Raw genomic sequence first — 21044 nt, forward strand, 5'->3', positions numbered from 1 at the left:
AACAGAAGTGTTAGAATACTGTTGCCCTGTGCAGTATTGCAAATATACTCTGTAGACCGTGCATTAATAGCATTAACTATTGTAACAGATTTTGAGTTGCTGTCCAAACATTTTGAAATACATTCTTCTTTGTATAATTTGTTTTTGCCTTTTTGACAGGATCTGGTATGGCAACAGGAAGTGGGATGAATGGCTCAGGGAATTTAATGGACTTCCTGGATGAATCAGTCCCAGAGGTTGGAATGTATGAGGACTTCCACACAATCGACTGGTTAAGAGAAAAGTCCCGTGATACCGACAGACATAGAAAGGTATATTTTTAATTATTTTACTTAGTCACTCATGGCAAGGCCAGCATTGAATGCCCATTTCTAATTGCTCTCCAGAAGGTGGTGGTGAGCTGCCTTCTTCAACACTGCAGCCTGTGTAGTAAAGGTACAAAGGTACTCCCACAGTACTATTACAATTTTGATCCAGCAACGATTGAACATAAATGCTCCATTTAAAAAGAGTTCATAACTGAGTGTGCACTTACTCCATATGCAGGCGAGTGTTAGTTGAAACTGAAGCCTAGTGAGCAGATCTGCTGGGCAAGCCTTCCTGCAGTACCATGGTGAGAAACCTCCCACTTAATACACCGCCAGGGTGAGAACGTAGAGAAATAGATGACAATACATCCAATGTGAGGTGAGGTGCCCTTGACATCAAGACAGCATTTGATTGAGTGTGGCATCAAGGAGTCTAGTAAAATTGAGGTCAGCGGGAATCAGGGGGGAAACTCTCCACTGGTTGGAGTGATTCGAGCACAAAGGAACTCTCTTTCGAGTACAAACCCGTTTCCATCTGTTTCAGATGAAGTTACATTGTTTCATAGTTTGCCATTGTGAGATTGGAACTCTTGATTTTGGGGTTACAAACCCAGTACCATAACCTCTTGGCTATTTAGGCCAAGCCTCGAGCACAAAGGAAGGTGGTTCTGATTTTTGGTGGTTAATCATCACAGCCCCTCAATCATTGGAGGATTTCCTCAGGGTAGTGTCCTCGGCCCAACCAACTTCAGCTGCTTCGTCAATGACCTTCTCTCCATCGGAAGGTCAGAAGTGGGAACACTTGTTGGCAATTAAACAATGTTCAGCACCATTCACAACTCCTGTGATACTGAAGCAGTCCAGGACAGGACCAGGACAATATTCTGACTTGGGCTGATAAGTGGCAATTAACATTCACAGCCAGACAATAATCATCTCCAACAAGAGAGAATCTAACCACCTTTCCCTTGACTTTAAACAACATTGCCATTGCTGGATCCCCAACCATCAACATTCTGGGGGTTATCATTGAGTAGAAATGGAACTGGACCGGTCATATAAATACTGTGGCTACAAGAGCAGGTCGGAGGCTGGGAATTCTGCAGAGTGTAACTCACCTCCTGACTCCCCAAAGCCTTCCGCCATCTGTCTCCACTTGATTGGATGAGATCAGCTCTAACAACACTCAAGAAGATCAACACCGTCCAGGACAAAGGAGCCTGCTTGACTGACACCCCAACTATCACTTTAAATATTCACTGTCCCCACCACCGATGCACAGTGGCAGCAGTGCGCACCATCTACAAGATGCACTGCAGCATCTCGCCAGGGCTCTTTCGACAGCACCTTCCAAACCTGTGACCTCTACCATCTAGAAGAAGAAGGGTAGCAGATCCATGGGAACACCACCATCTGCAAGTTCTCCTCCAAGCCACTCACCATCCTGACTTGGAAATATATCACCGTTCCTTCACTGTCACTGGATCAAAATCCTCAAATTCCGTCCCTAACAGCACTGTGGGCGCATCTACACCACCACATGGACTGCAGCGGTTCAAGAAGGCAGCTCACCACCACCTTCTCAAGGGCAATTAGGGATGGACAATAAATGCTGACCTTGAATGATGCTCACATCCTTTGAATGAATTAAATGAAAAGTTGCCATCGAAGCTGCCTGTAGAGGCCCCAGCATGGCTGGTGCCACTTGTATTCATGGAGCTGACCATTCACTCCATGTTGGACAAAATACTCACCATGTTCCATTGAAGCCCCAAGATAAGTTGAAGCAGGACTTTACAATGCTCATGCACAAGCTTGCTGGCACAATCATTCAGCATTTTTCAGCTTTATAGCTAAGACCCAAGCACATAGCATGTATCGCCTCAGCCACCTCTTCCCATTAGTGATGGAGGAGTTGTCTGGAGGATTGCCTGCACCAGGGCCTCCAAAGTGATATCAGTAAAACTACTCTCTGCAGCTAGAGGCACCTCCCCTTCAAGAGGTGCTGACTGCCTTGTTCTAAACTCTCTGAAAGGGCTAACTGGAGATTGAGGGATCAAAGGTTTGGAAGTGCTAAACCCTCTTCCAAAGCCATCGTAACTCTGAATATGTGAAGTGAAGTATTTGCACAACACTTAAATACACCAGATGGAGTTCAACCATTGCCTGGTTGAAACAGAACACAAGTACCTTCAGAGAATTAAAATGTTACATTTAGATCTTCAAACATAGCAATGGTAGGGAGTGTTCAACTGATCGACCGTCTCAAAGCCCAGGCAGCCAATAATTTGTATCTTCATATATGTCCTGGATGAATTTTATGTGCCTGCAGTTTTGGAAAAGGTCTGTTTTTAGTTGGGAAATGAATCCAATATCAGAATGAGATCTGATATTGACAGTGACTCGAGATATTTGTATACTTAAGGGAGATATGGAGATATGAGATTCTGGCTCTGTGATACAAAACTTTATAGCATATGAGAGCAACAGCCTGGATAAGCCGTACTTTACAAAGCCATGTTAAAGATAAAATGTTTGCAAGAGTTAGGAGCTATGTAGCATTCATATAAAGTGACATTCCAGGCATCTCCTTTTATAGCTATTCCAATAAATCTGATTTAGTTCCGTACCATAAATAGGGTTGTCATGTCCTGACCGTCCGTAATGAGCCCACTGTTATCTTGTTTATTTGTGTGCATTAGCCATGAGTCAGTGATAGCACTCTTGCCTCTGAGTCAGAGGGTAGGGGGTTCAAGTTCCACTCCAAGCACTTGAGCACCTAATCCAGGCTAACACTCCAGTGTAGTACTGAGGGAGTGCTGCACTGTCAGAGGGTCATCCTTTGGATGAGACATTAAACCTAGGCCCCATCGGTTAACTGGATCCATGCCAGTTGAAACAATGTAATTAAAAGGACATTGACACAATCTGCCCCCTCAGCGATCCCATGGCTCCATGCGAGCTTCCTGACCAATATTTACACCTCAACCAACATCACAAAGATTGTTAACGGGTCATTTCCCACATTGCTGCTTGTGGAACATTGCTTTGTGCAAATTCGCTGCTGGATTTCCTGCATTACAATAGTGATTACACTTCAAAAAAAAAGTATTTTATTAGCTGCAAAGCTCTTTGGGACTTCCTGAGGTCAGGGAAGGTGCTAAATAAATGCAAGCCTTTCTTCTGATTTTTTTCAAATAAACGACCTCTGTATTGCTGTCCAGTTTGCTTTACTGGGTGGAATTTTTCCAGGCAAGGGGAGGTGGGTTTGGGTATGAACGGAGAGTTACAACCCCTAAAAGTGAAGTTGGATGAAGATCCTGACATAATTCCCCCAACTTCAGGTTTCACTTGCGAGGATTGGAAGGCGACATCAATGCAGTTTTCATATGAGGCACTTAAATCTTCAAGTCAGTCATTAAGTTTTGTTTTAACCAGGGATTTGGGCTCTAACAGCCAACAAGCAGATTTCCCAACCTGTGAGCAACTCCCCAGGGTCACCTCGGTGATTGCACTGAGACGTGCACTTCTCCAATGGAACTGACGGGGCTGGGAAATCTTTGATCGTTGAAACTGAGGAGCTGCCCCCATGTCCCGGTGAGAGGCTCCTGCACACAGCACTCCTTCCCAGGGAGCGCTTTCACTGAGGGATGATTGCTATCTCCTTGGAAATCAATTTACCTGTCTTGTATTTTACTCACCTTCAGCTACACTTTCCTGCTGCCAGCCTTCACCCCAGAATGACAGCAGATTACGTAGCTCTACCTTGTACCCCTGATAGAGGAACGAGAGAAGTAGTAAAGCCAACACCAGCAGGGCCACTAGCCCATTCCTCTCAGCTTCATGCCACTCCACAGAGCAGAAGGGTTGGACACTGAGATGCAGCTGAAAGGAGACCCTCAACATGGGGTCTACAGACGGAGGATCAGCCCTCCTGACATGTCTGACCATTAGTGCCTCAGGGAGCTCAGACTTTCATGGTGGGTCCTGCTACTGATCGCTGCAACCTCCTGGAACAAGACCTCCTTTCCAGTGGACCTGGTGGCCATGCATGCCAATGGCTGTGAAGGTGGCTGTCACTGGAGGGCTACCACCAACCCCCAGGGGCCTCTGGGTCTTTTGCTGTTCCCTGAGGCTTTTTTTGCTCTCTTCTCTTGTAAGGAAAGCAATCAGAGAGATGTGAATGTTTGTAATAGTTTGTGTGGGAGGAGGGAAGGATAGCATTTGTGGAGGGTGACTCTGAGGCATGGGTGTGAGAGGGCAATAAGGTGAGAGTGAGTGTGAGTCTTGGCTGTTCAGATGGGGAGGCGAGATGCCTGCAGGGGTAGGAATGAGTGGAGCTGCAAGCTGTGTTCACCTGAGGAGTGCTGCGAAAGTCAGTGTGAAGGTTGGCACCTGAATAAGCTACGCCATTCACCTTTCCTATCCTCCCAAAGTCCAAAATCCTCTTGGTGCACTGTCTGCAGGTTGGAGACCACAGCACATTCTCTACCCTTACTACCCTCAGTGCTTGTTCCAAGTGGTATTCAACATGGAGGAGTACTAATTCATCAGAGGTAGGTGGTAATCAGCAGGAGGTTGCCTTGCCCATATTTGACCTGAAGCCATGAGACTTCATGGGGCCTGGAGTCAATTTAAGAACTCCCTGACAACACTCCTGATTGTATACCACTGTGCTGCCACATCTGCTAGGTCTGTCCTGCTGGTGGGAAAGGACATACCAGGGATGGTGATGGAGGTGACTGGGACATTGACTGTAAGGTATGATTCGGTGAGCGTGACTCTATCAGGCTGTTGCTTGACTATTCTGTGGGATAGCTCTCCCATTCTTGGCACAAGACCCAGATGTTTGTAAGGAGGACTCTGCAGTGTTGACTGGGCACAGAGTGTCATTGTAGTTTCCTCTGCCCAGGTCAGTGTCTGGTGGTCCGTCCGATTTCATTCCTTTTCAACTTTTCTGTAGCGGTTTGACACAGCTGAGTGACTTGCTGGGTCATCTCAGGGTCAACCGCATTGTGTGCTTGTCACTGATAGGCTAGACTGGGTAAGGAAGGCAGAATTCCACCCCTGGAAGACATTAGAGCACAGAATGGTTTTTACGACAATCGTATAGTTTCACGGTCACCATTTCCTGAGGCTAGCTTTTTGATTCCAGATTTATTAAATTTATATTTAAATTCCACCAGCTGCTGTGGTGAGATTGTAACCCATATCCCCAAGCACCAGGCCTGGGCCTCTGGATTACTAGTCTGGTGACATTACCACTACATCACTGTCCACCTGTACAGAGAGCTGGCATGGACTCAACGGACTGAATGGCCTCCTTCTGTGCCTTTATGACTCCATCTGTAAAGTAACATTTTAGATTTTAATCTAATTCACATAACAGAATTCTGATAGGGTTAGTTCGTGCATTCCTTTTATACCCTGTTTAGTTGTACTTTCTATTAGAGTTGTTAGAAAGTTAAATGGGAGGGGTATGAAATAAAGGAGGTGTAAAATGGTGTGGTGTTGTTAAACCAGCAACCGATCTGATCCCAGTCAGTTTTCTGCTAGGCCAGTTTGATTAAAACTGTCCTTCCCCCTCTTGGGCAGACTTTTGGTGTGAAATTCCTTTTGAAAGAAGCACTTTGTTTGATAATGAACAAAAGTATTTTATCTTCATTTTCGCTGTGTTGGTTAATGAGTTAAACAAAAGCTGAATTTTAAGAATTGCCATGGGCATCTAAGTAACATTTTCTCCGCAATCTCACAGTCATATTATGAATGTAGGAGCACTGTGAATATAAGGATATTCCCCATAGCCATTCTGTAAACATAAATCTATCATCTGCAAATGAAACTCTTCCTCTCCCATATGTAAATCTACTAAATCGACATCCTGAGAATATAAATCAGCTATTCCTCAAGGATGATATATTACCAATGTATTCATCATCCTGTCTTCCTGCTGGTATTGTGAATATAAATTTACTATTCCAGAAGGATAATATAAGTCATCCCTCATTTGGTGTGTTGTGATGAGAAATTCCCTATTTTTTCCCCAAGGTTTCTACTATTAATATAAATTCACCACTCTACATGAACAAACAATGAATGTGAATTAATTATGCCTCCTAATTGTACTATCAATATTAATGCACAGTGATTACATAAAGGCAAATCCATTATTTCTTGTGGATACACTGTTTGGAACAAAGTCAATGTTTTTAAATGGATGAAAACACACAAATTCTCACGATTGCTCTATGACTATAAAACCCCCATTTCCCATGGATACATTGTTTAATGTCACAGGCGCAATGCTCAGCTGAAGATTGCAACCATGATAACATTGGGAAGAATCTCCCTTTTAAGGAAAAGGAGAGTTTGAGGGAATACTGATGGTCCTAAATGTAAGAATATCAATATGATCAATATCACATATCAATATGTGAAGCTCAACACAAACTGGAGGAATAGCACTCATCTTCTGACTAGGCACTTTACAGTCTTCCAGACTTAATATTGAGTTCAACAATTTCAGATCATGAGCACTCTCCTCTATCCCCACCCCCTTTCCGATCCCCCCTTTTCCAATAATTTATAATTTTTTGCAGCTATATATTTTTCTTTTCCCTCCTATTTTTAAATTTATTTTGATTTATTGTTTCATCTCCACCTTTTAGCCCATTTCAATCCCTTCCCCCCACCCCATCCACACTAGGGCCATCTGCCACTAGCTTGCTTCCCTTAATGTTCCCATTAGCACATCCTTCAGATAATATCACCACTGTCAACAACCCTTTGTCCTTTTGTCTATGACATCTTTGGCAGTCTCTTCTTGGCCTCCACCTATCACTGGCCCCCTATTGAGGTCTCCTGTCCTACCCACTTCTACCAGCTTATATTTCATCTCAGTTCTATATGTCTTAGTTCTGATGAAGGGTCATACGGACTTGAAATGTCACCTGTATCCCTCTCCGCAGATGCTGTCAGACCTGCTGAGTTTTCCCAGGTATTTTTGTTTGTGTTCAATATGATTCGACATTGCTTTTGTTTTAATCGCGATAAATCTGCAATGTGGAAAGTACTTGTTTAAATCATGTTGTTGGCAGCCCTCAGAGCTGCTGATAAGAGAAGACTATAAAGAGTTAACGTTTGAGCGCTAAAGGGCATGGACGAGACCTCTCATCCTCTGGTAAACTATTTGAAACAAGTGGAAAGTTGTAGAGGGTTGCATTTATCAGGCAGGGAACTATAAATCAAAACAGTTATAAGATGGATGCTATTTTTAATTTGGAGAAGGAAGAGAGAAGGGAAATGAGGAACAAAATCCTGGAAGGCTTGGAAAAGTCATCTTCATGATTTCCCATTAAATCTCCGCACTGTAGGTTTTGGACACAGGACTAACATGTGCTATTCTGAATGGTCGGTGAGGGTGTGTCAGATGGACACTTTATTGGTTGGGGTGTTTAAGATTAATGATTTCTTGGTAATAAATGAATAATCAAACATATTACTGTCTCTAGTTTATATGGATTTATTCAAGGAGTAAGGAAAAAATGATCCAACATTAAGTACCTCCACATGACTCGGGATCAGATGTGAACAAGGTTAATCTGCTAACATTAACACAGGATTTTTTTTAAACCATTGAACACCTTCAGTGCAAACTAGCCATGCTAGATTTCCATGCTGGCACTGCTCTAGGTGTGTCACAGTGTTTCGGTACTCTCCATTGATTTGGAACTAGCCTGGCTGTAGCCAGAACTGACAAACACTTGTACATTAATCTACTTATGAAAAGAAATAATAGAAGAAAAGGAAAGAAATGAATTAATTGGGGTTATAGAGCACAATTCTCAACCTCAGGAAATCTCAAAGTGCTTTAGAGCTAACTAAGAACTGTCCTTTTGAAGTATGGTCCCTGTTTGTAATGCAGGAAACATGGCAGCCGGTTTGCACACAGCAAGATCCCACAAACACCAATGAGATCAACGATATGTTTTTGGTGATAATGGTTGAGGGATAAATGTAGACCAGAACACTGAGGAAAACTCCCCAGCTCTTCTGCGACATAATGTCATGGGGTCTTTTACATGCACTTTAGAGATGTAGCATCTCGTCTAAAAGACAGCACCTTCAACAGCGCATCACTCAGTATGGAACTGAAACATCAGCCTGTATTTTGTAATCAGCTCTCTGGAGCAGGTTTGAACCCTGACCTTCTGATTCAAAGGTGAAAGTGCAACCAACTGAGTCAAGCCTGACGCCCTCGCTCTCCCTTGACCATTTATAGCTTGTTTGTCTGACCATGAACAGACCCTAATACCCATAAACCCAGCAACTAAGCAAAACTGACACTAATTGCATATTAATGCTGAACAGTAAAAAATATGACGGCTTTATTGAGAACAATCAAAACATCATCAATCTGCTTCTATTTTCAGATCACAAGCAGAAGTAAAGAGTCGCTATGGGAACGTATCAAAGGCTTGTTGGATGCGTGGTCAGGGTGGGTTGTGATGTTGCTCATTGGACTGCTGGCAGGTATGATGTCACAGTGTATACTTCCCAAAGTATATTGTTCAAATGGTCCATGTGATCACCTCGATTGTTTGTAATTGCCCGAGGGGTCAGAGGAATTTACCGGAATGTTCTTTCCCCTATTGCTCCTGAGTTTTTCACTTTTTTTTGACTCTCTCAGAATATCACATAACTATGGGGTGGGCTGAGGGATTGCAGAGCTGGGGGTGAAGGGTCCAGTCGTGATACTCCATCCATTGAGTGTGGGACAGGGTTGATGGTCTTTTACTTTCTGACCATTTTGTCATAGCATGTATGGCCCTTTCACTGTTCTTTCAAACTCAGCAATCAGTGCAACTAGTGTTTGATGAACAGCAAGGCCTATTCTCAACTGATCTATGCAATGTAGCTTTTCTGTTCTGTGTCTCTATGTATACATCAGTGACACAAGTAAGTGCTGGAGGTAACAATGATAAAACAGTTGTCCCAAAATCTGTACCATGAAACCTTTAACCGCTTCTGCCCTCCACCCTATCATGGACCTTCCCAATATTCTTCTTCCCCTCTCCCTCCTTTCATTCGCTCAAACCTTATTAGATTTTTAACTTTTTCCTTTTTCCAGTTCTGAAGAAAGGATACAGACCTGAACTATTAGGCCAGATTTTGCCTTTAAAATGGTGGATGGGACGCAGATATGGAAGTCCCATCCTATTCCTGACAGATCCCATTATTGCTAATGGGAGAACAGGGCAGGGTGTGATTTATACAGGAGGGAAACCCAAGCTCAACAGGGCCTTTTGAAATTAAAGCTAAGTTCAAACATTTCCCATTTTGGTTGTTGCATGGGCCTTAACCTGCAGTGTGGGAATCATGAATTGATGGAGTAGATGTAAACACTTTTCAAGGGTGGATAAGGTATATTTATACATACCTTTTACATTAATAGAAACAGACCACAACTGTCAGTGAGAGTTTAAAAAAAAATCTGCTGAACTGCTCTGATTGACAGACCATCTGGTGTAGGTTAAAAAAAGGTTAACACTGTTTGCAGAGTTTCAGTTGACTTCTTTGTTGACATTTCCCAAGGGCTATTATTATTATTATTATTATTATTATTATTATGCCATTATGAATGCTTGGCTGAGTTTCAAGAAAAAAACCTACAATTATCTCAGCCAGGGATTTTGCATTCACAGTTTGATTTTTGGTTTAAATATGCTATTAAAGGATTACCTGTCTTTGATGTGGAGTCTGAATAGAAATTTGTTTTTATTACAGATTAACCGCTTGAGATTTAAAAGCTTTGAATGGATTTCATGAATGGGAGTTTTTTCACTATCAAACAAGTATAAGTGAGAACTGTATTATATTGCTTTTTTTTCATTTCCACATGGCTCCTGAGGCTGCCCATGGTGGATACTGGGTGACTGGCTATGGAGATGTCATGAGGGTATGAGGGTGCATGATGGACAGGTGGGCGGATGACATGAGTTGGCTGTTGGCTGCACTTTGGGGGGAACTTGGAGGTCATTGCACTGTAACATTGTGGAGTGCTAGTGGGGACGCCTATTGAACTTCAAGGTTGAGGCCCGTTGGTGGGAGGGGGCGGCAAGGCCTGCCCTGCGGTTGAGGCATGTTGGGGGGGTGGGCAAAGGCTAGCCGGTGGTTGAAGTGACTTTGTGGGGAGGTGGCAAAGGCTTCCCTGTGGTTGAAGGTAGTGCACAGGCATGTGTGGAGTTGGGAGGAGGTGGGTGATGGAAGCGGCCATTCATTATGGAAACCTTGTCTAAAGCGACCATTCCTCTGCAGCTGAGACAAGTCAAACGCAGCCACATTGGTATGATAGGAGTCGGGTCTCTAGCTTACCTGCCCACTCAAGCAATGCAGAGGCATCAAACTGCCACCAAGTGCTCTGGAGCTTTTCACCCCTTGGGCACAGACTGCAAACTAATGAGCGTTACAATGGGCTGCAGAACAGTTGGACGATTGGGAACGTTGTACAATCTCCTCACTAAATATGGCCATGGAGCAGTCGCTGCTGGAGATGCTCAGAGCCCCTTGTGATGTCATCATCCAGGTTTGGACCAGTCTCCCCCATGGTTCAAGCTAACAGTGCAGCCTTGCAGTCTGGGCTAGGAGGATGTCTGGGCCTGAGCTGAGAGCACAGCCTGCAGTCCAATGGACAAATTGGTCAGGTGGAGTGTGGCGGAGGTGGGCGGGGTTTCAGGCAGCCATGCAGCGCACTAAACTCTGGCCATACAGGTGGCCTGCACTCTGGGATGCGTTAAGGGGCCTTCAGACCTAACCAAGAGAGGTTCTTTGTACACCCAAGCTAACCCACGCACCTCTCTCTTTCATCCTGCAAGAGTACATCAGGATCATGGAGCCTGGTAACCTAGCTGTATGCCTCATGGTTTACAGAGAGCGGAGACGACGGAGGAGAGAGTGACTCAGGCGCCTGGCTGCGCAGCGGGAGGAGCAGCACCCTCTGGAAGAAGGGGCGGTTGGGACTCCCGCACACACTGCTGTTGCTGGTGTCACATATCAACGTCATCTGCCGTGCTCTTTACAACCTGATACTGCCATGGGGAGAGGAGCTGACTGAGGAGGAAGTTGGAGGTCTCCTCCAATGAGGAGGATGCTGATGGGAATGAGGGTGAGGAGGTCCTAGAAGGAGTTGAGGCCCTTGCACTGGCCAGATGAGGCAGACGTGCTCTGGAGGTCCTCTTAGCTGCTAGATTTGTGGTGGATGATGACGACATGCAGTGAGGAGACACCATAGAACCTCACACTGCATCTGTGAGCGTTTGACTCCAGTCTGGTTTATGGCAGCGCACATACCCTCTGTGAGAATGCTCCTGTCATGGAGATGCAGTGGAGGCCCTAATAGTTGCTTGATTTCAGGAGGTTGATGATGACATGCAGTGAGGACACTCCATAGATCTTCACATAGGCTTCATGAGCGAAAGGGGTAGCTGGAGTGAGATCGAGCTGCCCAACATCCCTCTCGCGTACACACTGTTGGAGGGTGAGGGTGGGCGCTGTGACAGGACTTCAAGGAGGGTGCCTTCAGATTCCTCTTCAGAGGTTTCTTCAGGGCTTGATTGGAGGCCCTGGGTCATGGACTGTTTGGCAGATGTGCCTGCAAAGGGGAGATAATTAGTGCAGGGCATTGACCTATGAAAAAGGACACATCATTCAGCATGGTTATCTGATGGATGTTGCACTGCTGGACCCTCACTTGGTAGAGCAGCGCCGATCTCACCGTCAGCAGAGGACTGATCCCGATCATCGCCGGCCAGCTGGATGGCTCTGTTTTCAAAGTCTGAGAGACACTCCTCCATTGGTAAGCAACCTCTCCCTCTTGTGTGCCAACTTGTCCTGCCTAAATAGAGATGGAGAGAGTGTAAGCAGGGTGCTTGCCAGGCAGATGATAAGTATGCCTGGCATGTGTGGGTGCTGAGTGCTCCCATGGACGGGATGAGGACAATGAAGGTGTGTATGAGAGACTGAATTGTGATGTCCCTTGAACTGGCAGTGAGTGAGATTTCTGTGGATGTGTGATGGGTTTGTGAGTGTGTGAGTTGAGAGTGATGAGAAGAGTGACTTACCCTGGTGTAACGGAGGAGATCATCCATCCTCTTGTGGCACTGGGTGGCTGTCCAGTTTTGCAGGGTATTGGCACTGACCACCGCTGTCACCACCTCCCAAGCAGGATGTGTGAGGTTTAGACATGGCACTCGGTGTGATGAAGCAGTGAGATGATGGCATGACAGGCGAATGAGAGCCTGCCTGCCATGGAAGTGGCGTGTTTCCCGGGAATACATAATTAATACGACGGGTTTGGGATGATACAGTGTGAAAAGCAGCCATTGCGGCTGGTGTGTAAACCTCATTTTTCTGCCCATTACTGCACTTAGTGCAAATCTGGGATGATTCCACCCTCTGCATGAACAAACGGCTTCTCATTTTCTCTCTTGATCTTCTATTGATAATCATGAGTTTCTGGCCCTTTGAACTCTAACTATTGAAAAATGATCTTTCATTATTTAATATCTCACAACCTTTCATAATTTTGAAAGCTTCTATTAGATTATCCCTTTTAAGCTTCTTTGCTCTGCTGGAAGAAAGGCCCAGAGTTTTGAGCCTTCAGCAATATAATCTCTCCTTCCTGATATAATTGTAAGGAACAAAGAATAAAGCTACATTTATACGGTACCATGACATACCCTCAGGGTGTTCCAACTGTTAGGAGATTTCCTGTTTAGTGTCTGCTTTTTATTATGCTCTTTTCCAAAAGTGTACTACTTGTCTGCATTGAACTCCATCTGTCACCTATTTCCATGTTCTGCTGATCCAAGTCTCTTAAATTTTTCCTCAGTTTATCTTAAACCCTAATTTACTGGCATCAAAAAATGTCAACATCATTTCTCTTCAGTTTATGTCCAAATCATTTGAACTTTTAAAAATTTATTCTTTCATGGGATGTGGGTGTTGCTGGTAAGGCCAACATTTATCACCCGTCCCTAATTTTTCTTGAACTGAGTGGCTTGCTAGGCCATTTCAGAGGGTAGTTAAGAGTCAACCACATTGTTGTGGGTGTAGAGTCACAGGTAGGCCAGACCAGGTAAAGATGGCAGATTTCCTTTCCTAAAGGACATTGGAGAACCAGATGGGTTTTTACCACAATCAATGATAGTTTCATGGTCACTATTACTAGCTTTATATTCCAGACTTATTAATTGAATTCAGATTCCACCAGCTGCTGTAGTTGGATTTGAACCTCTGTCCTCAGAGCATCAGCCTGGGCCTCTATATTACTGGCCTAGTAACATTACCATTACACCACCATCTCCCCCAAATTCAAATCTGCCATGGGTTTTCCTTAGCCCCAATGTGTGCTTCAGTAGCCTAAGTTGGGAGAATTTTTGTAGCAGGCAATCTTTGGTTATTTGTTTATTCATATCTTTTTTAATGACTAAACGTACTTAATGGTTCTTTGGCTTGTGTGGTACTTATCTTCATTCCTGGCCCTAGTATATTAGTTAAAAATTCATTCTCAGGGATACAGGTGCCACTGGCAAGGCCAACATTTAGTGCCCATCTCTACTTGCCCTTGTGAAGATGGTGGTGTCTAATTGGCATCAGTACCCCTACAGTGGTATAAGAGAGTGAGTTCTAGGATTCTGACCCAGTGACAGTGAAGGAATGGTGACACAGTCCCAAATTGGAATAGTATGTGACTTGCAGGTCGTGATGTTCCCATGCACCTGCTTCCTATGTTCTTCTAGATTGAGGAAGTCGTGGGTTTGGGATGTGCTATTGAAGAGGACTTGGCATGTTGCTGAAGTGTATGGTACAGGTAGTGCCCACTGCAGTTATGGTATGCTGCTGTTGGAGGGGATGGATGTTTAAGGTGGTGGAAGAGTTACCAACATTGTTGTGCCATACTTGTCAAAACACTGGAGGACTCTTTGATTATTAGACAGTTTTCCCCTAAAGTGTGGATCTCTCTGCCTCTCCCCTTTTCAGAAGTAGGTAACAGCTACAGTAACAATAATCTGATGGAGCTTGTTTGTCCTTGCTGGTTTTAATGCTGTACTTTGTGTCTCACTTATTCAGGGACACTGGCTGGAGTGATAGATCTGGCTGTGGACTGGATGACGGACCTGAAGGAGGGAGTCTGTTTGGCTGGATTCTGGTTTAGTCATGAACAGTGCTGTTGGACATCTAATGAGACGACCTTTGAGGACAGGGACAAATGTCCTCAGTGGAAGACATGGTCAGAGCTGTTGGCTGGCCAGCCAGAAGTAAGACATTACAGGACTCCGTTTGATTCTTGGGTCTCTACGCTGCAACACGTGATGCCAGTCACAGCTTATGAGCTTCAAATGCAGTTGATTCTAGATAAATGCACAAACTGATCCAAGCATGGGGCTGAAATGAACCAATTGCCCTTGAATTGTAAGACACCAATTGTTCTGGAATTATACTCGTGTTCCAGGCCTCTGTTCAGTGAAGTTTAAAATTTAGAAAACCTTCTGCACCCAGCGTTCATGTGCATGCTGCAGGCAGTGTTTACTTGCCAGAAGCATTCTTAAAATGTAACTCACTAAAAGAGTACAATGAAAGTTGCAACTTTGCTAAATTGAGCTTGTTTGAAGTTCACTCTTGCCCCAATATCAGTTTTTAAATTAATTTTTCACCTGTGCCATGAACGTGCTTCAACTTAGGTAATTATCCCATTCCAGCACTCTGCCCCTACCAAACAATAACCAGCCAGGAGGGACATTCCCAATAGTAACGCAGTTCACTGTGGCCCTCTGGACATCTCTTCCTGGTGTCTGGAAATGGAGCTAAGATCAACTCACTCACTGTGCTGAGAGCACAGTTTCTCAGCATTTTAGCTCTGATTTTCGTAAGGAATAAGAAACTTAAGAAACTTAACTGTCTGCAATCCTATTGGTTTAATACTGTCTAGTTAAAGAGTTTGCATATTTATTGATATATTAGCCACCAGGGGCCAGATTTTGGCTACTGAGGCAGGTGGTTTGAGCTGGGAAATTTCCTGACATGCTGGATCTGCCTCAGTAGAAAGTTCCCCGAAACGTGCCGTTTTTATTATGGCATGAGGGGGTGGGGGTTGTCAGATCCCAGAAACAGAACTTGGGTGGCCATGGGGACGGGCGAGTGCCAAGGCCTGCTGGTTAGAAGGCCTGCCTCGGTTATTTTAGAAGTTGTTATTCCTCTAGCCCTCATTCCTCACACCCATTGCTCCTCATATCCTCCATGCAAACTCAATGCCAACTCATGCCTCCTATCCACCCCCATGGCCTGTCATACCCTCCATGTCAACTCAATGCCAACTCATGCCCCCTACCCACCTCCACAACCCCTTGTACACTCCGTGTTAACTCATGCCCCCACCCACCTACGCCCTTGACCCCTCATACCCTCCATGCTAAATCATGGCCTCCCATCCACCCCCCCCCAACCACGGCCTCTCATATCCTCCACATTCCATTGCCACTTGCACAGTGTCCACCATGGACAGACTTCAGGAGCCTTGTGTAGATGAAAAAAACTTCTAACAATCTAATACATATTGTAGTCTGGAACCATGTACAGTGATTAATCAGTCATAAAAACAAATTTCTATTCAGACTACACATCAAAGACTCTTTGAACTATCAATGAAACTGTGAATTCTAAACCCCCTTCTGAGATAATTATAGCTTTTGAAACACAGCCAAGCATTAATAATGGCAAAACTTCTCTGAATACACAATTTTTTACCTTGATTTAACATCTCATCTGAAAGACAGATCTCTCACAGTGCAGCACTCCCTCAGTACGACACAGCTGTATCAGCTGGATTGTGTAGTAACATGAAGCCACAGCTGTCACCTACACTAATGTATCATGATGCATTGTGAAATCAGGAGCCATTATTGATTTTTCTTTTTAACTCAATTCCTCCCACCCCAGGATTTGACAGCCAATGAAGGTGCATTCATCATGGTTGATCATTAACTCCAAATCCTTCCAACATGTGCCAATGGCAGGTGGGGAAGAGTGGGAGAGATTCTTGATTCCTGTATCATGTGATACAAAGAAAGTTGGAGCCTCTATCATCACTGTACATAGTTCCAGACTACAATACGTATGCCACCTCAAAACAGACTCCCTGAGTGAACTGGAATGTACCACCACTAGATGTTTATAGGTGGCCGTTTTGTTGTACATGTTTGTGGATTAGAAAATTACTGACGATACTCTGTGCTTGTAACAGCCCGGGTATCCTTACCAAGGACTTCAAAAAGCTATGCTCCATGCATTCTGTAAATAGCATTTAACTTGTATCTAATATATCTTTGAGACTTTTGAAGATCAACTAACTAATTGAGATTGATTCTTACAATTGGTCAGCAACTCCATTTTCGTTGTATCATGCAACCTCTGGGATGGTGGATGGATCTAAGCCTTTTCCATCTAAGGAATTGCAGTGTTAGGCAATCACAGCTTTTGCATGACATGTACTGTATGTTGGAAACTGTAAATTAAATGTGAGTGCCCATGTCTATGTTTTTTTTCCCACAGGGTGCTAGTGCGTACATTTTGAACTATCTTATATATGTTCTTTGGGCTTTGATCTTTGCCTTCCTGGGAGTCTCGTTGGTCAAAATGTTTGCACCCTATGCATGTGGCTCTGGAATTCCAGAGGTAGGTACCAGTCCACAGAGATTAAAGCTACATTCTATATTTCACTGCAATGACCCTTTACATGCTGCTGCTTTCTACTTATTAAAAACTATCAGTCAGCAAATTAAGTGATTGACAAAACACCTTGCAACTGGTTCATATACCTCCAGCGCCGTTGACGATTATGAATATAATGCTTTGTAATGCACCTGGCCTAAAGCTGGTTAAGTAACATGGGCCAAGGTTGTACAAATGCTGCTGTGATATGCAAAACTGGGACCTTCATGAGTGAAACTGCCTTTTGCTCATCCTTTTCTTTTTACTCCCCTGGCCTTTGGGGAAGCAGCATAGCTCCTTTTCACACACTAACCTACTTGTGTCCCAGAAGTCAATGTGCGGTGAATCATGCTGCTGAGCTCATTACATAGAGATCCCAACAGAGGAACAGGCAGCTTGGCTGAAACAGTTTCTATTGGTATTTAGCCTCCTCACAGGCAGTGTCCTAATCCTATCTGCCTACCATGTCACCAGCTCCCTTTCCCTACAAACACCTCTGGTAACCTGTCCTTAATTGTTTCTCTGCTTCTGTCACTAACTGGCTATACTTTCCACAGCCATGGAATTAAACTGACTTCCACACTTCCCTAAATAATTTCTATTTAATCTTGTATCTGTGCCCCTTCTGCCTCGACCCCTTACTTACAGGGAAGCCATGAGTAATGTTGAAAATAACCAACCTTAGCAACGGGACCTCATTAATAATGTTTAGCTTTGTTACCTACCTGGAGAGCTTGCTGGTGGGCACAAGGGGAGACCATTGGCAGGAGGCCAGAGCCAGGTATCCCGAGGGGTGGTGCCTGGTGATTGGGAGGTTGGTGAAGCTGCATTCGGTGGGGTGGGGGGCGTGGGTTGAGGAACATTTGGAGGCTATGTTGAAGGTTCCGAGAGAGCAATCCTTCTGCTGCACAGCCAGAGATGCTGAATGAGACACTTAACTTTGTGGACCCAAAAGCTGTCAAGTTTCCCACCCTTGGGAAACCCTCATGATGACAGTATATGTTACATTGGAGTTCCTAATTGCTCTGTGGGAGCCCAATTTAAGTATGTTCATGAACTGCCCTGCCTCAACTCAGTGGACACTCTGATATTCCTGCTGTAAAAAAAGGGCAGAGATACGTACAGCAGTTGGGGTCAAATTCCCTGTATTTAACTTCTCAACTCCCAACTGTCTCCCACCCATTGGGTGGGGAGTGGGGTCAATATCGAAGTCACTGTTTTTATCAACTCTTCCCAGTTTCAAAGCCTGGATTTAGCACATCGCTTTGGCCCCAGTAACTGCTTACTATAACTTAAACTTGGCTGGGGGAACTTCAAGAGAAACCTGCAGGCTGAGCACTTAAGTGCTAATTAGACACAATTGTCATTGAGCAGTACATGTGGGCTCCTCACACCTCTTTCCTCTGAAGTGTGGAGTATGCTGGCTGACACACAATGGATCATCACAGAGTGGCTCTGGGACTGAGAGAAAGGCTGCACAGGTTCTCTCGAACACAGGTGGAGGGCATCCAGGAAATTCCTGTAGTCACATTGGGGAAAGGCACCACCTCGTTCTTCTTGCCCTCCTGTCCCTCTCCTGCAGCGCCTGCTGCTGTTTTGCCTGGCCGCATGTCCTCCTCCCAGTCTTCATCCAGATAAAGGGGGACTCCTAGCAAAATGCCGATGACCGAAGAATACCTTTCTCCTCACAGCTCCTATAAGGTGGGAGAGCACAACAATGACCCCTTTCAGGTGAAGTCCTCAGCGAATTTCAGGATTAAATGTTGATAGAATTAGGAAGTCTTGACAAAGTGTCTCATAAAGTCTCCCAATGTATTTCAATGGACCTGTTCAAACCTCCAGCAGTAGGTGAATAGTGAGGTGTGTTCAACACCCTCTGCAATGAGTTGCTCATTCCTCATCAGCTGGCCACAGTTAGGGGGAGCTGTTAGTTCAAGTCTAGCCACCAAAATGCCATGCAACCTTCTTAATAAGCACTAGGAGGCACTTTAAGCAGCAAACAGCCCTCAAACAAGCCTCCTGCTGGCTATTCCCAGCACCAGCTTCAATTCCTTTACCAAGATGGTGCCTTGCACTAACCATGGCTTAAACCAATGTTTCTACTTATGATTCACCTTGGCTAATGGAGGTTCATTAGCACCTAAAGTATGCAGGGAATATTGCCCCTTCTTTAGAATCGTACAGTACAGAAGGAGGCCATTCAGCCCATTTTGCCTGTGCTATCTCTTTGAAAGAGCTAACTAATTAGTCCCAGTCCCTTCCCTTGGCTCTTTCCCCACAGCCCTGCAAATTCTCTCCCCTTCTGTTATTTGTGCAATTTCCTTTTGAAATTTACTATTGAATCTGCCTCCAACACCCTTTTGGGCAGTGCTTTCTGGACCATAATAACGTCTATCAAGCCACCCTATCAGTCTCTCTGTTGTAATGAAAACAGACCCAATTTTACAAGTCGATTTCTGATCTTTTTGTGGAATAATAACACCAACTTGCACTTGTAGAGTACCTTTAACATGGTAAAGCGTCCCAAGCTACATTACAGGCGTGCAATGAGACAAAAATATTAACACTGAGCTACATAAGAAGATATTAGGACAGGTGACCATAAAGCTGGCTGAATCGATGGGGGGAAGAGAGAGCTGGTGAGGCCATGAGGTTTGGGAAGTGAGTTCCAGAGCTTAAAGCCTAAATATTTGAACGCACAGCCACCAATGGGTGAAAAAAATGAGGGAGACAAGAGGAGAGAGTTGGAGGAATGCAGAGTTGGAGAAGGATTGTAATGAACAGTTTATTGATACATGAATGTAATGGAATCTGCCCCTAATGTGTCTAAAATCAGCTTTTAATTGAGGTTGAGCATTCTTCAACTAGAAATATATATTAGCTTGGAGAAAAAAATCTATCAGGTTTGATTTGTACTGTGCTTTAGTGAGATTGTTGATGTGTTTGGCTCCCTTTTAATTGACTTAAATCTTAATTTTTCAGATTAAAACCATCCTTAGTGGCTTTATTATCAGAGGTTATCTGGGCAAATGGACATTACTGATTAAAACAGTAACTCTGGTGTTGGCTGTATCCTCGGGCCTAAGCCTCGGGAAAGAAGGACCCCTGGTTCATGTGGCATGTTGCTGTGGGAACCTCTTCTGCTGCTTGTTTTCAAAGTATAGTAAGAATGAAGGGAAGAGGAGAGAGGTAAGTGGTAACTTCAATTTATAGCAGAATATCTCTGGTAATTCATGAAACAGAAACTGGATGAGGATCAGTTAGGAACTAGACAGAGTTTTAGCATCGAATACAGATGGAGACAACCTTATAAGCCTGAATCCAGTTCTGAAATGTGCAATTGGTGGTCGAATGGTTCCATATGTTGGAAATGCCATGAAATGGCTGGCAAATGAGGTGTAGGCCATTCAGCCCTTCAAACCTGGTCCGCCATTCATCAAGTCATGGCTGATTTCTTCCTCGACTTCATTTATCCACCATTTGTCCATACCTCTTGATAACCTGTACCCAACAAATCCATCTCAATCTTGAAGATGTCAATTCAGCATCCATGATCTTCTGTGGGGAGACAGTACCCACTGAAAAATGAAATGGAAAAAGATAGACATGAGATAAGTGGCCATGCTGTGTTATCTGAATTCATTGTTTATTGCTATAGGCCAGAGATTGGGAAGAAAATGATGAAAGGGGAGGTTCTCATTGTGTGTTCATTGTGCAGGTGGAAGTACTAGGACATTATACAACTCAAGTATTTGTCTTCCTTTCAGGTCTTGTCAGCTGCTGCTGCTGCAGGTGTCTCCGTTGCATTTGGTGCTCCCATTGGTGGCGTGCTTTTCAGTTTGGAAGAGGTAAACCATATTCCTGCCGAGAACTGAAACTTCCTCCATTGCCAATTCAATCGATTATAGTAGGTTAGAAAAGCAAGGACAAGAAAATATTGCAAACATAAGTTTTAAACTCCATTGTCAA

The 21044-nt window shown here is 44.3% G+C and overlaps 1 protein-coding gene across 2 annotated transcripts in view; it reads left to right on the forward strand.

The window, feature by feature from the left end:
* Positions 1-209: 209 nt before the first annotated feature.
* Positions 210-21044, forward strand: part of clcn4 (chloride channel, voltage-sensitive 4) — a 33631-nt gene continuing 12796 nt past the window's right edge. The window contains exons 1-6 of one of the 2 annotated variants that reach the window (XM_041211349.1): positions 210-311; positions 8741-8840; positions 14439-14626; positions 16917-17039; positions 20058-20264; positions 20843-20923. In XM_041211349.1, the coding sequence (XP_041067283.1) occupies positions 243-311; positions 8741-8840; positions 14439-14626; positions 16917-17039; positions 20058-20264; positions 20843-20923 (768 nt within the window). In that variant the 5' untranslated portion in view covers positions 210-242. The remainder of the gene's footprint in view (positions 312-8740; positions 8841-14438; positions 14627-16916; positions 17040-20057; positions 20265-20842; positions 20924-21044) is intronic. The other variant, XM_041211350.1, reaches the window with a different exon arrangement.

Source organism: Carcharodon carcharias, chromosome 18 (genome assembly GCF_017639515.1).
Source record: "Carcharodon carcharias isolate sCarCar2 chromosome 18, sCarCar2.pri, whole genome shotgun sequence".
Taxonomy (NCBI): Eukaryota; Metazoa; Chordata; class Chondrichthyes; order Lamniformes; family Lamnidae; genus Carcharodon; species Carcharodon carcharias.